This window comes from Lathyrus oleraceus, chromosome 7 (assembly GCF_024323335.1).
Source record: "Lathyrus oleraceus cultivar Zhongwan6 chromosome 7, CAAS_Psat_ZW6_1.0, whole genome shotgun sequence".
Classification (NCBI taxonomy): domain Eukaryota; kingdom Viridiplantae; phylum Streptophyta; class Magnoliopsida; order Fabales; family Fabaceae; genus Lathyrus; species Lathyrus oleraceus.
The window spans coordinates 181,391,382-181,409,567 of NC_066585.1; the positions used below are offsets into that span (position 1 = coordinate 181,391,382).

The window sequence follows — 18,186 nt, forward strand, 5'->3', positions numbered from 1 at the left end:
TGTTCAACTTGAATGTATTCCCATTTATTGTGACAACACAAGCGCCATCAATTTAACCAAAAATCCTATACTACATTCGCGTACTAAACATATTGAAATTCAGCATCACTTCCTTAGGAATCATATTGAGAAAGGTGATGTTGTCTTCGAGCATGTTGATAGAAAAAATCAACTTGCCGATATTTTCACAAAACCACTTGGGACAGAGCCTTTCTTCCATATCCGTAGGGAACTTGGTGTTCTCGATATCTCGGATCGCGTTTATATATATATATATATATATATATATATATATATATATATATATATATATATATATATATATATATATATATATATATATATATATATATATATCATGCATGTCCATTCATTGATTTATAAGTGCGGGTTATGTGAGGGCACTTGTTGTCTATCACCATTGGAGGTAATGTCGTTCCTATCCATTTGACCTATATTGATCGACTATGTATATATATACTTGTTCTATGTAATTCTTGATGTTTATTTTCTGGTTTGAACTAAATGTGATCCATTTCTATGCTTGAATTATGATTGAACTTGCTTAGGTATCACTTTTAACATGCATTTTCATTTCCCTATGTTTGCATGTTATTGTACTTACTTATTTGTCTTAAAGTTTATGTTGAACAATTATGGCAATCTTATTTACTTATTTTCTTTTGCTCCGTGTAATATTTATGCATATACTTCTTCCATTAACTTCATGTTATGTGCATGGTTGTTGATGTCTATATGTTGCAAAGTCGTTGACTAAGTGCTTATGAATATCTTTATATCATGTTGATCGTTTCATTATTTCTTTTTGATGTTGTCAAAGGGGGAGAAGCAATGGAAACACAATAGTTGATTTAATAGATTTATAATAGCAGAATGTTTGAAGGTATGCATAAAATCAGGGAGATGATGTCTATCAAAGTACGCGATTGTGCCACAGTTTTCCATTATAAAAAAGGGGGAGAATGTGAGGGCAAAGATCCCTTGTCCTTATTTTAATGATGTCAAACCTTTTTAGTTTCTCATAATGTATGCTTTGGACGGTGTCATCATATCATAGAATGCATTCATCCTCCAACATGCTCAAAGTATAAGTGAAATGAGTCCATGCATATATGAGCATTTCATAGGTGTGAATAATGCACTTGATCATCATTGGTACCTTAGGTTCATAAGAAAATGGTTTGAATTGACCAAAATATCAAGAAAACTCATTTTTGACAGTTTAAGAATTTTGAGTTGACTCACGACTTGGAGCGTAACTCTCGGGTCCGAACAGGTCGAGTCAATGAGTCGACTCATGACTTGGAGCAGTAGAACTGTGAGTCGACTCATGACTTGGAGCATAGCTCTCAGGTCTGAACAGGTCGAGTCATGAGTCGACTCAACTCTGGAAAAACCTGTTTGAGTTGACCCATCCCCTGTTTGAGTCGATTCATTGGCTATTTCATTTGAACGTTGTTGCCACGGGCCTGAACAGATCGAGTCATGAGTCGACTCAACTCTGGAAAAACCATGTTTGACTCGACTCAACTGTGTGAACAGGTCGACTGGTCGCTGTTGGCACTCAATTTTCTGTTGTGCATTTTTGCAAAATTATTCTGTTATGTTTGTTACTTTGTTCATGCATCATATAAATATTCTAGAGTCTCTTCTTTAACATCCAACAAGAAAAGTGAAAGATATACACCAAAGTGCTCTTCATCTTCATTCTTCATTGCATTTCTCAATAATCACACATGACAATCTTTGTTGAGCATTGTGCATTGTTGTGGTGATAACGTCCAAATATGATTGTGTAATCTTAGTTTGGGTTGAGGCTTTGTGTGGGTTTTTCTTGAATAAAACCATGGGGGTTTTGTCCTCTAAGAATTGGGGTTTTTTGCACTAACATTTGCTTCACAGATTCAGCCGAGTAAAAAGTTTGAAGAACGGTGGGTTCGGTCACACAAGTAATGGTAACCGGAAGATTGTGAAGAAAGCTTAGGGTTCAAGCGACTTGCATTTGAAATCAGCCGAGCTGAAGTTTTGGAGAACGTGGCGTTCTTGCAATAAGGTAGTTGTAACCGGAGGTTTGTTCGAAGCATTGAAGGACTTGGTTCAACTCGAATCAAGGGGAGAGAACTGAATAGGATATGCAATAACACTAGGGGTTGATTGGTGGTGATCATTTGTTCTCTTGTATTGACTTTGCAACGTGTTAATAAAAACATCTCAATTCTAGATTTAGAATTGAGGGCAGACGTACCCTAAGCGAGGATGATAGGGGAACTGCCTCAACAAATTCGGTCTTGTTCTCTCTATCTCTTAACTCTTTAAATTCTGCATTAATTACAGTTTGTGTGAAATTAATAGTAAAATCAATATCGCTTGGTTGTTGTGCATAGTAACTATTCGATAAATTGGTGTAATAACTTTGATTGCAGCTGAATAAAATTCTGCATATTCAATTTGAGTGAAATTGAAACTTGGTGTGGAGTGCACACCAAGTGTTCGATAAAATTAATCTCACACAAATTTAGTAATATTTTACTTGATCTCTTATTGCGTTTAAGAATTATTAGAGGTAACGATATCAAGGATTATAATGGTTAATCAATTGATTTAGATAGTGGTTGTTTATCTCTATCTCAGTTATTCCATTCGGTTTCCCGCATATCCGATCTTTCCATTAACGCATCGTTTAGACGATTATAATCTAGGGTGCTTCCACAACCGTTGAAAACATTTTTAAAATGCGCTAAATTTCAAAAACTAATCTATTCACCCCCCCCCCCCTCTAGATCGGTACTATCGTCTAATAGACTCTTGGTGGCAATGTTATGTTGAAGGTGGATATTGTAGGAGAATTGCCATCCAAGGCGCAGCGGAATTTAAAAATTTCTCCATTTAGTGATCCTTATGAATGGGCATGATCAGTGATAGAATCGTTACCTCTTGTGGTGATTCAAACCTTTGGTGCAGATCTCTGATAATGATCAAAACCTTTGATACAGATCCACGGGGCGATCACGAACGTTGAACGATAACAACGTCTCTACTCAGTCCACACGAACGGATTCCTTCAATCGCAGTGCTAGCTGTTATGAATGAAGGCTTTGAGTGAGAGAGAGATACGAAATTCCAACTCTTCAGTTGTGTTTTCTGTCTCAGTGAGTTACAATGCTTCTACCCAAGGGGTTCTATTTATAGAACCACTTGAGTGGGCTTTAAGCCAAAAAGCCCACTTAAGTGCATTTTGGCCCATATCTCATAAAATGCCAAAATCACTTAAGTATTTGGTACCTTACCATATTTCGTATTCTACTTAAGTACACCGTACCTTACGATGTTCCTTAATTATTCTATCTCTCATCAATCCGTCCTTTGTGTGTGACCCTATAGGTTTTCGCGGCGTTGGCAATTATATTAAATCACGCATTTAACATAATAAATAGTGAGCGGTATCTAGTAACACATCACTGCTACCCAAGTCACGAAAATGTCATGTGATCTGACAAAACCTCCTGTGATAATAATTATGTGTATAATTACCCCTTTGCCCTTATGTCTATATTGAACACAAGGTATAGACCGTGTCACCCTTGTCCAGTTCAATATTGGGCCCATAGACATTTATCCTGTTACGCAGGATTGGCAAATTCCATCTAGGACACTCATGTCCCTCAGCATGCTTCGTGGAGTACCCATCATCTGTCTTTATGGTTATCTAGTTACGGACAACGTTGGATCAGCAATAAAGCACTCGACTCTACATCTAGGATCCATAGTGGTTTCAGGTCGAAGAGTGGTATACACTATTATCACCATGGGAATAACTTATGACACTTTGCATAGCTTTCTATATAGTATTCTCATAGCGGGTCAATCCGGTATAAATATTACTCCTAATATTCATACCTATGTTTAAGACTTGATAACTCTTTATCCATGATCCATGAGATGTGATCATCAGTCTACAAACATAATAGTCTTAATGCTTTAATGTTATCCCACTTCACACTAAAGCTCGACTACGGATACTTTAAGAATAGTGTCCTTATGTTTAATGTGTTCTCATGATTAAGTCACACTTAATACATTAAACGGACTATCTATTCCAGGGACTTTATTAATCAACCATAATAAAGAAAATGCCTTTAAATAATTCGATACAAGTACCAAAAGTATTGGCCTCTAGGGCTTACACCAACAGATATAGCCAAGGTTTTTGACACCTTAGGTTAGTTGTTCCTCCTAAAGTTGCTTAGAAGATTTGGTTTCACTGATACCTTCTGCATTTGGATTACAAAGATTCTTAAGTCAAATAAGGTCTCCATTTCCATAAATGGTGAGTTGCGTGGTTATTTCAAGTGACAAAGAGGAGTTGGCAGGGAAATCCTCTGCCTCCCCTGCTATTTGTATTACTGAAGATGTTCTCAGTAGAGGTCTCCCTAATCTGGTTCCAAATAATAAAACCAGGTTGATTAAGGCTAGCAAAAACATGGTGGTTCCTTCCTACACTTTGTATGTTGATGACATCATGATTTTTTTCTAGAGGATGCATTTCATCTATTGATGTCATAGCTTATCTTTTTTCTAAGTATGCAGAGCGCTCTAGTCAGGTGATTAACCCCTCTAAGTCCATTTGTATGCATGTTATATGTCACCTTCAAGACATATTTTGTTGGCTAACATGATAGGTTTCGAGACTGGTCATATGTCATTCACTTATTTGGGTGTTCCCGTATTCATGGGAAGACCAAAAACTGCCTATATTCTTCCAATTGCAGATAAAGTAAAGAGTAAATTGGCTACTTGGAAGGATAATCTCTTGTTTATAGTCGGCAGAGTCCAATTAGTTAAATATATTGTTCAAAGCATGTTGATGTATTGTATGAGATTCTATTCTTAGTTGACTGGTCTTATCCAAACTGTTGAAAAGTGGTGCAGAAATTTCATTTAGAGTGGTGATATCCAAAAGATAAAATTGGTGACAGTGGTCTGGATGAATTGTTACCAAGATTATAGTAATGAAGGTTTGGGTTTAAGGTCTCTAAGGCTCACTTATGAAGCTACCGGTCTGGAGCAATGTTGGTCAGTTGTTAATGGTATTGAGATTTGGGATTTGATTTTGCGTGATAGAGTTTTTAGGAATATCTGACATGTGAAGTATCATGTTTTCTCATCAATTTGGACAGGGAGTAAATCAGTCATTAGTGACTTGATGGAAAATTCAGTTTGGCTGGTTGGAAATGGTGACATAATTAATATTTGGAATGTTAATTTGTGTGGTCATACTCTTGCTTCAATTTTGCAAATTCATGTGGATAGACAGTAGTTCCTAAAGTCAAAATTTAAGGAGGTTATGCATGGCAACTCGATTATTCTCCCTACAAGTTTAGTTCAATTGTGTCACGTCCTGCTCCATCTTGTTTCAAATGTGAACATTAATATTTTAAAGGAAGATTCTAGAAATTAGAAGTTATCGGACAACAGTTATCTTACAATCAAAGATGCTCACATCTACCTCAATGGTAATGTTCAAGATAGTGATTGGGGAAAGATTATTTGGAGCTCTTATATTCCACCCTCAAAATCCCTCTTATTTTGGAGACTGACTCTTGAAAATCTCCCCACTTATGACAAAATTTCCATTAGGGGTTTCCACTTGCCTTCGATATATATATATATATATATATATATATATATATATATATATATATATATATATATATATATATATATATATATATATATATATATATATATATATATATATATATATATATATATATATATATATATATATATATATATATATATATATATATATATATATATAAAGTTAATAATCAAATATCATATTATTATCATATTATTGTATTTTTGCATATGTCAAGATTTGAATCCAAGATTGTTATAGAGAGTAACAATATATTCTGATCTTTTAAAAAATTTAGATGGATTTTGAGAAATAACATGAAAAACTAAATGATGTGGCACAGAAGAAATTGAAATGTCAGCACGATAATTTGATGGACTGTATTTAATACTAGTAAAGGACCCGTGCGTTCGCACGGGTCACGCAAGTGCAATAATTTATTTTAAAAAAATTAAAATATAATATATTTTTTTGTACGATTAATATAAAAATTGTATATTATATAATTGTATAATTGTATAATTAATATAAAAATTGTTGAACGTATACCTTGGCCATCTTTTACCATTGCATGAGTGAGCAGAATTACAATAGCTCCACTGTTTTTAGGATCATTGTAGTAAGCAAAAAATGTTGATCCATAGATTTTCCATAAATTGCAATTTATGCAATTACCCCTATTTTGCAATATAAATAAACAATATTATATGATGGGATTCAGTGATGCAAAATATATAAATTTATCAAACACATAAGTTATGAAAACAATGCGCATTACTTCAAATCTTTCAGCACAACAGAAACAACAACTTTCTTCCCCGGAGTGTTGGATTGGATATGGTTTATCTCACTAACAGCACCAATAATATCTACATTAAAGTAAGGTTCATTATTGAATGTGTTTGCAAATATATAAGTTATATAAGTTATAATAGAATTTAAATTACCTTCCAGTCTATCGGTTTTGCATTTGCCTTGAAGTATCTCACCAAAATCTTTAAAGAAATATCCTTTAGGTGGAATATTTTGAAGTTCGATTGCCTTCATTGTGGTACCACCAAGAAACACAATTTTTTTTGAATGATCACATACCTTCCACTGAAAATCATTGTTATAGACATTGCCATTGTTTATAATGCAGGTCATATTCTCCTTAATGACCTCTTTCCATTTCAGTAAATGGTCATGACGAATAAGGACCTGAATCCGATCACCCTAACAAAATGAAAATAATCTTCTTTTTATATGTTATACAAAAAAGCATTTTGTTGTAATTACTAACTATCATACAAAAATCTATACTTAAAAAAAGAAAAGCAATTTACCAAGGAATCCATAACAATCATCTCCAAATGTTCAATACCCTTATTATTCACAACACTCCAAACATCCATTATTCGAACAGCAAGACGCCAAGTTTCTTTTGAGTCATTGATGTCTTTCACAGAATCAACATTTCTACTCATTTTCACTGAAAAAAAATTCAAAAATTAATGTAACTGCAAATTTAGATGACTATAAAATTACAAACCTAATAACCTGAAAAAAAAAAGTATATAAATTTGATAGAGGTGTGTGGCAAAATACTGAAAAGGATCCAACCTTTGATGTTACACATATATAACATCGTTTTGATTGTATAATTATATGTTATTAAGTTATAACTTTAAATTAAAAATAATTATTTAATATAGTTGATTAATATTAATTGAGTAATTTAATATTATTGTTAATTTACCTACCAATTAATTATTATTATTGTTATTATTATTATTATTGATATTTACCCGCCATATATGATAAGAATATTTTTAAAACTTAAATAGTATATTTATTATTTGATTTGATTTGATTTAATTGAGATCAAAACTCTATAAATTAAAATCGGTTACTTATTATGAACAATAATATAGGGTCATTCCAATGTCAATCTATTATTAATTGAATTTTACATGGATGTAATTTTGCAATAACACGCTGCATATTGAATCTTATACCGCTGTTATCTTTGCACTAACATATTTTATCCTTTCAACAGAATAACTATACTAAATACGTACATTTTGTATACCGAATTATAATAAAAATGTATTAAAATCAAAAGTAATAAAATTGTTTACAGTAAATAAAAATATAGTCTAATTTCTTCATGATCATAAATATTTAAAGAAAAATTCATTGAAATAAAAAATCAATAATAAATCAAAAGTTGAAATAAATGCTAATGACACAACATATATTTAAAATTTTATTTGATATATTTTTATATAATAAATAAATTAGTAATAAGTAAATGAATAATCAAATAGAATAGAATTTTAAGATGTTATTCTATATTTTTATTTACTGTAAACAGTTTTGTCTGAGTGCTTATAGGTTAAATTTTGTTTGGTTTTAGTCCTTAAAGTCACTTTTCCGTTACAAAAAAGTTGATGTGGGAAAAGTCGTTTATCTGGCAGATTTTTTGTTTTAATTATTTATTTTTAATGAAATCCACATAGAATAATAATTATTATTTAATTATTTGAGGATCAAATTAGAAAAGTAAAAAGTTTCAAAAATTGATCCCATAAGGGTTGCAAACCCTATACTTACTATTTAGATAGAGGGCAAATCTCCACCAAGCTATATTTATTCTGTGTAACATTTAAAGTATTTAATATTTCAAATAATTTTATTTGAACTTAGTTGCTTAAATATTTTCAACTTTTAATATTTATAATATTTAATATCTCAACTATTAGTATTAAATTATTTAGTTTATTAAATGATAAGTATACAAAATTATTAAGTTATATAATTTTTCAACAAATAATATACAAATTATTTATTTTATTAAATAATAAATTTATAAAATATTAAAGTTATTTAATTTTTCAAGTATTAATATTTAAATGATTTATTTTATTAAAAAATAATTTTATAAAATATTTCAATTATTTAATATTTCAACTATTAATATTTAAATTATTTAGTTTATTAAATAAAAAGCTTATAAAGTATTTCAATTATTTAATATTTCAACTATTAATATTTAAATTATTTAGTTTATTAAATAAAAATCTTATAAAGTATTTCAATTATTTAATATTTCAACTATTAATATTTAAATTATTTAATTTATTAATTCATAAGTTTCTAAAATATTTCAATTATTTAATACTTCAACTATTAATAATTCATTTCATTTATAAACTAATTAGTTTATAAAATATTTCAATTATTTAATATTTTAACTATTAATCAGTCTATTAAGTATTTAATCAATATTTAATGATATTATGATAAATATGTATTAAATAGTTGAATTGTTGAATAAGTTAATAATAAAATAGTATATATAATATTTATAACTGAAATATTAAATAGTATATTAATAATGTTATGAGAAATGTGTATTTCAAATATTACTATTTTATCTATCAGTTAACAATAAAATAGTTTATTAAATATTAATAATTGAAATATTAAATAGTATATTAAATATTAATAGTTGAAATATAAAATACTTAAAATATTGTGAGGAATATGTATTTCAAATATTAAACTACTCAATTAATATTAATCAACTATATTAAATAGTTATTTTTAATTTTAAAGTTATAATTTAATAACATATAATTATACAATTAAATATTCATTTTGTCATTTAAAGAAAATCAAGTAACGATAATATTTGGCAAAAAAACTACAATAATAATTAATTTGATTTCAGAATATTAATTTCATTTTGGAATGATAAGATTGCAACAATAATAAAATAACGGTAATATTTTTTAGTAGTATAAATAGAGTTTAGTACGAAATTACTTATAGGAACATGAAAGTAGCTGTATTATGGATTGTAATTAGGGTAATTAAGTAATTATGGTGGTAATTAAATTTTATATATTAATAATTAATATATTAAAAGTAGATTTAATAGATATAAATAGACTTTGTGTTTGATTATATGTGTTGTTTATGAATTACAAATTTCTTTTTATTTTGGTAAATATGACTTTGCTTTTATTTTATTTAGCATGAGTGTTAGAATATTTTAAAGATAAAAATATAAATTACATCCGTTCACCTCCCCATTATTAAAACCTCTCTCCCTAAATCCTTTCTAATCATTAAAGGTGATGTGTTCTACCAAGAGAAATTCAAAATAGAGAGCTCAATGTTTGCAAGATTGTGAGGACACCTATATCTATTCCTAAAGATGCGAGAGATCATGAATTACATGTCTTTTGTGATGGCTATGCAGTTGCATTGCACCATCTGTTGTAGAAGTTTCAAGGGCAAATTAACAATCCTTGTATCAGTTTCAATCCATAAGCGACTGCAATTTCTGAGTTGGGCTTCAATGGCCAAGATGATGCCCATGAGTTCTACCCTATAAAGAGTTTTGAATACCAAGGTTGCCCGCAACACAACTAATGCAGTTACGTGTACTAATTCTGGACAAGCCTGTCCAAGGTTGCCGATGGACCAACCATCCATGTTGCATTTGGTCCACATATCTAATGGCGGCAACTAAAAAACCTCCTCGCAATTTCTCACATCCGAATTTGATTTTAAATCGTTCTTCTCATTTTAACTTCTCTCTTTTTTATTCATATATTTTCACTAAAATTTGTCTTAATGCCTTCTTGAGTGAAATACACTTGTGAAGTATTAGTTGTAATGGTGTTCATCTTTATCAAGAGTGTGATTCTCTTGATTGGTTGTTGAGGTTGTCCGTGCAAAAAATCTGTTTAATTTCCAAGATTAACCACTAAAGTTCTCGTTCTTACTTCGTGAGCTTAACTTGGGAAAAACTCAATTTGGTTTGAGGGATCAGTCTATAAAAATCTCTGAGAGGATTGTAATAAGGTTCGTGGACATAACTTTACAAAAATTCAATAGATTCTATTAGTAGAACTCTTAAGAAGTTTGTTTCTTGAGAAGAGGATTAGACCAAGAGATTACCCAAATCTCTATGAATTCTAGTGAATTATCTCTTATCCCTCTCTATTTATTTTCCGTCATTTAAATTTATTTACTTTTATTGTTTATTTTTTTTTATATTTGTTTTTAACTATACTAACACAAAACTGTAATTTTTAGTGATTAATATTAAATTATTCATGAAGTTTGAATAATGTTTAGAGTCATTTGTTTAATATAGGCCAGTTTGTCGTAGTTTTAAAAAAATGGATTTTTTCTTTGTATTTTTGAAAATGGATTTTACAAAAATATTTTTCAAAATATTATAAACTTTTTTAAATTTATTTTTTATAAATTAATAGATTGAATTGTTCATTGTATAACATAAATATACATTATTGAAGATCAAAACATAGTCAAAATCACAATTTTTAAAAAAAATTGTATCTCAAAAATGATTTTTAGAAAAAATTATTTGAAATAGCTTCAAAATTAAGTGATTTTTTGAAATTTTGATATCCAAAAAAAGTTTCGATAAAATGATAAAATACCTAAAATAACATTTTAAGAATAAATATTCAAAAAAAAATTTCATTTGAAGTTTTTATGAAAAAAAAATTTATAAATTTTTTTTACACTAAAATATATAACACTATAAAAATCATTTTAAAAAAAGTCAAAACAAACGGCCTCATATTACTTATGAGTTACGACCACCACAGTTAGCACGATTTCCATTGAATTGTGTATAATAAGGAGCTGAAATAGATTGAGAAACAACATTCGGTGCTGTGATTTACTTCATCTTGTCAAGTTTAAACTCGTGTGAGACTAACATTGACTTAACTTCAATAACTGGACATATAACATCACTATATTGATTAATAGATGCAAGAGCACTATTATCCTTCTAAGATATTTGATACAAAATCATTAATAAAATCAATAACATCAACCATTTTATGAATTCTAACGGGATATTGTGAAATCGTTTTTTCACCTTTGGAGATCGACTTCAATTCAGATCAAAATTGTTTGGATTTCGCATTGGTGTGCACAAAAATAAATTTGTGAATTTCATCCCACGTAGAGGAATTGTTGAAGTTTATAAGTGTGTATAATATCTTTGATTTTTTGCTTCCAGGAATGGAAGTTATCTTCGTCTAGTTTGATTGTGATTTGTTGTGCAAAGTCTTGAAGATATTCATTGATTTGATACTAAGTGCATTTAGACATGGTTGAAGATCTCTATATACCATATTATTTGATAGTTTCCACGACGCATGAATGTGAGTTTATTTGATATAGTGTAACTATTTGTTGACTCAGCACACTTAATTACACTTTGTAATTGTTATAAATTTGATAGAAATTGTTTGGCTAGACTTAGACATTCTCATGGATTAACCAATCTATTATCGGATACAATTTTTAAATACTTATAAATCAACTATATCCATAACCACCTGTAATCAATATTTAAGCAGTAAAAAAATATGATACAATAGAGGGACCAACCAAAATTTCATTAAGGAAAAAACACATGAAAATGAATGCCACTACAATTTTAAAACATTATTACTAACAAAAACTTAAAACAATTTTAAAGATAGGTAGAATTGATTCTGAAGCAATTTTGAGGTGTTTGATTCTTTTAAAATAGAATTACAACTCAAAAATTAATTATACTTGAAGTCAGAATTTGTAATTTCTAAGTTTAAACATGATTTTTACTCGGAAATTTATTATTCAACTTACATTTACATAAATGAATCCAAACATAAATCAATTATGCTAAATTAAATTCTATTATCAAAATCAATTATTTCCACCACCAATTCAAACACACATTAAGTCTTCTCAATGCAAAATTCAATGTGAAAGTTGCACAAAAAAATAATTAAAATCTAGCTTTCTGGCACCTTCAATTTGATATAAACTTTATTTGGTCACTAAAAATCTCTCTCCAAAATGCAAATAAAATCAGAATGCAAAACGCATGCTTCTGCACACAAGGATTTTCCTCATTCAGGCCTGTCTAAATGACCATATCGTCTTCGCCAGTATTGTGAAGCTTCATATCGTGTTCTGAAACTCCATATGTGTGGCTTTGATTTCTCTTGAGCTGCCAGGATTTCCTGCATGTAGTAGACATACAACTTGTTACTCCAAGAAAATGTGTAAAATTGTTTGAGGAACAACACAATTCAAGAGTGTTGTTTTCGATCAACTACTTGTGATGCAAATATACTGTAATTCTGAAACAGACTAAGCAACAGTAAACGTAACTGCCACTGATATCAACTAGTAACTAACATAACAGTAATTAAATAGAATACTTCTCCTCAAGTTGGGAAATGAGTGTCTGAAATTATCGGCTTAGACAGTACGAGGCTAAGAGCAGAAACTGAATAGCTGGAAGAAAGAAGCTCGGGAGTGATTCTGCCAGCTGATTCTGCCAACTGAATAGCTTGGATGAATGACAGTTAATATTTGGATTGCTCGTGAAATGTTGGACTAGAGACCAAATGAATAATGGGATGATTATCACAGAACAGGATAGCGGAATAAAAGTGCTTGAGCCAAATTAATTCACCACAACACTAGCCAATAGCCTGATATTCAGTCTCAGCAGAAGATCTGAAACCACAGGCTATTTTTGTGATGTTATTTGAACATCTAAATTTTGACACTGTAGTCAACGGGGTATAAAACGTTTATAATTATTGATTTGATTTGGAGAAAGAAAGAAAAAACAGACTAAGATGTGAAGGAACCAACTTCACATTGTTTTTCCTTCTGAATACTCAAGGAGAATAATTTGTTTATGGAAGAAACAGGATTATTGATAGGATTTGATCTTTGATTAGTGAATCGGGGTCATTATGGTCCATGAGGAAACACATCTTATACTGCAAGTAGTCTTCAAGAACTGGTTGTGTTTTGCTACATAAACAAATTGTCTATTGAATGTTATTTACAAGGTTGTCAAGATCAAGATCTTACATAAGATCGGGAGAGAATATTAAAATCGTAGTTAAGATCGAAAGATACTGCCTAATTATTTTTGCAAGATTGAGAGAGCGTAACAAGATCGTAAAACATAATATCGCAATAAAAATCGTAAGATTCTACTAAATGAAAAAATAATGGCATATATTTAAAGTATTTTTACATGATATATGTTAGTAGGCAATTGTATTTGTGAGAAAATGACTTTTTCATATTCTTTAGACATGTATGATTGAGTTTTTATAATTTATTACTACCACATAGAACATTTGTTAGACATTAGGGACATATTTGGTCAATTACAAGGGTTATCATAAGTCAATTAGTTAAAACAAACCTACAAGTGAGATGTTTATTCTCTAAACCTTAAATCTAAAGCTTCATTTCAAAAGGCATGCATTTGTAACTGTTGCGCCTCTGCGTCTTTCATCCTTCTCATCTTTTAATGGTGGTGCCTAGAAAACGGTCAATCATGGTCGAAACTGACAAAGATCAAACAAAATAAATGATTTTACGATTTTCTTTCACAATTTGACTATAACACAAGATTCTACTTAAGATTGGGATCGTTGGGGTGATTAAGATCGTAAAATCTTAAGATTTTAAGATCGAGATCCTGACAACCATGGATATGCACTTGATTTCTTTCTGATGACCATGAAGTGAGGTGAATTGTGTTGAATATTTACATTGATTTTGGGTTTGTTAATTTTTGGGCCTCAAAAATTTTAAGCCCAAATTTATGTTGAACTAGGTCCTATTCTAGAAGCCTATTCTAGAGAGATCTATGAAGCCCTCTAGATGATAAGGATAAGTTAGGATTTTTGTAGAATAGTGGAGAAAATTCTAGAGAGTAATTTATAGTCATTAGATTAAGTTTGTGGTGGCAAAATCCTAGTCGTTGATTTAGGAATGTCACTAGTATAAATAGAGGTGATGTACTTGAGTTTGTATAAAGCCAAAACTATAAACACTCAATAATACAAGTAACTTTTCCTTTCCCAAAAGTTTCCTGTCCTCTCCCAAAAACTTACACACTTTCTCCACCTACTCCACCTATCCAAAACTTCCTTTTAACTAAGTGGCATCAGAACTTGAAGATCCACCTAAAGATGGCGGCCTTGTCGACATGGAGAATGAAGGTGTTTCATCTCGAACTCAAAAGCATAGTTTAAGAGACTCAAGGAAGAGAGACAAGACTCTTTTTCTAAGCTATCAAGAAATAGATGAAGACGCGTTCGAGAAGGTCTTGGTAGCAAAGACGGCCAAAGAAACATGGAGAAGCTTCGAACTTCTTAAAAGGGAAGGCTAGTTTAATTATTGAGTGTTTATAATTTTGGTTTAATTTTAATACAAACTCAAGCACATCACCTCTATTTACACTAGTGGCATTCCTAAATCAACAACTAGGATTTTGCCACCACAAACTTAATCTAATGGCTATAAATCACTCTTTAAAATTTTCTCTACTATTCTACAAAAATCCTAACTTATCATTATCTTCTAGAGAGCACACTAGATCTCTCTAGAATAGGCTTCTAGAAGTTGGACCTACTACAATACCAGTTTAGATTTAAAATTCCTAAGGCCCAAAAATTAAATCAAGTTTAAGGGGACGGTGGAATATTTAAATTGATTCTGAGTTTGTTAGTTTTTGGGCCATACGAATTTTAAGTCCAAACTTGTGTTGTAGTAGGTCTAACGTCTAGAATCCTATTCTAGAGAGATCCATGGAACTCTCTAGAATATAAGGATAAGTTAGAATTTATGTAAAATAGTAGAGAAAATTCTAGAGAGTGATTTATAGGCATTAGATTAAGTTTGTGGTGCCAAAATTCTAGTCGTTAATTTAGGAATGTCACTAGTATAAATAGAGGTGATGTACTTGAGTTTGTATAAAGCCAAAATTATTAACCCTCAATAATATATGTAGTCTTCCCTTTCTCAAAAATTTCTTATTCTCTCCCAAATACTTAAACACTTACTCCACCTACCTAAAACTTCCTTCCAACAAAATGCTGACTTGTGGGAAAAGGTTGATTGAGACTCTTCAAAAAAAAAAATCAGTTGGAAGATCCAAGGTTCATTCTGTTATTAAAATGCCCAAATAAAACATATGTTTCTGCAGCAGTGTTCAGTAGATGACACTTGAAGTGGTGTATTTGGCAATGGAATTTAATAACCGAGGGAAGAAACAGGTCATTATTCATCTACCAAGCAGATACAACTACAGATCAAATTACTTTGGCTGCTGTGGAAGTGAGCCATCAACAGAGCCATATTTTTGCTTTTGGCCAACAAAGCCATTTCCCTGGCCTTACTCCATGAGCTATAATTTGAACTAGCCAATGGCTGAGAAACCAAGAGTAGGCTTGGTTTATCATAAAAGAATGAAGGTAGTAGAACTGAAAGCATAACCGGTTGATTGCAAAGCCATGGACTGAAACGAATACTTACTTATACAAAAAAGGTTCAAGAAAGGAATAAAAAACTGGTAACAGCTCGCAGAGAGAAAAAGCTCAAACCACTGTGTTAAGGTGAACAGCGGAAGAAAATGAAGAGAGATGTTCTCATTCAACTAATTGTACATTATGATTCATATTACATTTATATGTAGTTTTGAAGTTGACTAACTATAGTTTTAGAATTGTGGTTGGGCCTAACTCAACCTTACAAATTCGACTTGTAAGGTGGAACTCTTAACATATAGTAACTAGCAACGAAAAAAGAACTGCCGCTAAAAACTAACGGATAACTAACATAACTATAATCAAAGAAATTAACCTTTATTATAATTTGCAATAAAAACATAGATAAACTACCATGCCTGATCAGTTAAACCATGCAACTGGTGCATGGTAAAATTATGGATATAAAAACAAGAGAAACATTAAATTGCTCTTGTCAATTTCATGGTGCTTTCATCATTCACAGAAGAGCAATAGGGGCATCATATAGAAAGACAAGTAGAATCACGAGTCAACGCCATGCAATGGGGTGGTATCTGACTTTGTGTGCACCAGCAAGGTGAAAATATGTTGTAAAAAAAATGCACTGTGGCTATAATATCCATACAAATAGAGTTGAAAAACAAAAATAACAAAACCCCCTATACTTTTCAATTTTCCCAAACACAACCAAAGGTGCTCTCAAATACAGCAAATAGGACCATGTTCAAATAATATTTAACCAAATGTATTTAAAGATTTTCAACATATAACAATTACAAATTAATGAGGAATAAATAGGAACCGACCTCGACTTGAGAACTGGGTTTGGTCTTGAGCATTAAGCAGTCAACCATTGCTTTCCATTTACCAGAACAGTTATCAAGAACACCAAGCCTGTAATACTGTTGCATTTGATGAACCGGGGCTGCACACATTAAACACACAAACTTTATCAGTACTGGGATGGATGACCCATTTGCAAAAGAGGCATTTTTTTAAGTTTTGGGTGAATCGCTATTACAGTAGCAGAACCAGAGGGCATCAAAGTGAGCAGTGCACGATAGTCTACGTTTCTCTTTGGAGCTTGAAGCTTCCTTCTCTGACGACATAAATGAGAAATAAATGAGAATACAAATTTTCCATAATCAATATAAATGAGAATACAAATTTTCCATAATCAATATGATGTCTTAACTCTTTAAAATATTTTTGCACGTAAACACCTATTTATTTCTTATATTTAATTTAAGATTTAATATATTTGTGGTCCTTCTAAATATCTCATATTTTATTTTTAATTTAAAATATTTCTTTTAAAGAATGATCCTTCTAAAAAAATTTATTCACACCTTTGAACCCTCTAGTTAAAATCGTCGCTAAATTTTTTATTAATTCAGATATTAAGTAATAAACCATCACTAATTATGTTGCTAAATTGTAAAAATTGTCGCTAAGTTGTAAGAGTGATCAAAAGTGTGGATGAAAAAATTTAGGAGGAATATTCTTTAAAGAAATTTTTTTATGGAACTAAAAATGAAATATGAGATATTTATGAGGACCACAAACATATTTAACAATTTAATTTAAATTTTCTCTTTGGAGCTTGAAATTTTCTTCTCTGATGACATAACTGCAACTAGGGGTATTCGCGGTGCGATTTTGACGGTTTTGACGCTATAAATCATTTGAACCGCAAGAGAAAAAAGCATGTGATTCGGTTTGTTTCAATTGACTTTTAGAAATAAAAGTGAACCAAACTAAACCAAACCTATGTGATTTGGGTTAGTTCGGTTTTTTATAAGATTTTTATCGAACGATACATACACCTATAGAGAAAACATAATTTTATGTTTAGTCATTCATATTTTATCAAATAACAACAAAACTCATCATATTTATACAAAAAAAAAATCTCATTAAATATACAAAAATAAGATTAGACAAAAGTGGAATAAAAATATAAAATAGTAGCATAAAATAATATAAAAAATATTATAATAAAAAAAAATGGAGAAGATGAGCGATTAGAGAAGATGAAAAAGAAAGAACATAAAAGATGCGAGATTAGAGAAGAAAGATGCGATAAAAACGTAATTGGAAGAGAAACAATAACATAAAATTAAGAAAATGAAAAGAAAAAAAAATGAGAGA

The 18,186-nt window shown here is 30.5% G+C and overlaps 2 protein-coding genes across 2 annotated transcripts; both read right to left on the reverse strand.

Annotated features, from left to right (window-relative positions):
- Positions 1 to 5,895: 5,895 nt before the first annotated feature.
- LOC127102770 (uncharacterized) lies at positions 5,896 to 6,735 on the reverse strand. Its single transcript, XM_051040104.1, has 4 exons — positions 6,610 to 6,735; positions 6,441 to 6,531; positions 6,212 to 6,339; positions 5,896 to 5,987 (listed from the first exon to the last, which is right to left on the reverse strand). Exons 1-4 carry the CDS (start codon positions 6,707 to 6,709, stop codon positions 5,896 to 5,898), a joined length of 411 nt encoding a protein of 136 aa, XP_050896061.1. The 5' UTR covers positions 6,710 to 6,735.
- Positions 6,736 to 12,383: 5,648 nt separating this feature from the next.
- Positions 12,384 to 17,144, reverse strand: LOC127100665 (uncharacterized). Its single transcript, XM_051037915.1, has 3 exons — positions 17,057 to 17,144; positions 16,842 to 16,960; positions 12,384 to 12,711 (listed from the first exon to the last, which is right to left on the reverse strand). Exons 1-3 carry the CDS (start codon positions 17,142 to 17,144, stop codon positions 12,598 to 12,600), a joined length of 321 nt encoding a protein of 106 aa, XP_050893872.1. The 3' UTR covers positions 12,384 to 12,597.
- Positions 17,145 to 18,186: the final 1,042 nt, after the last annotated feature.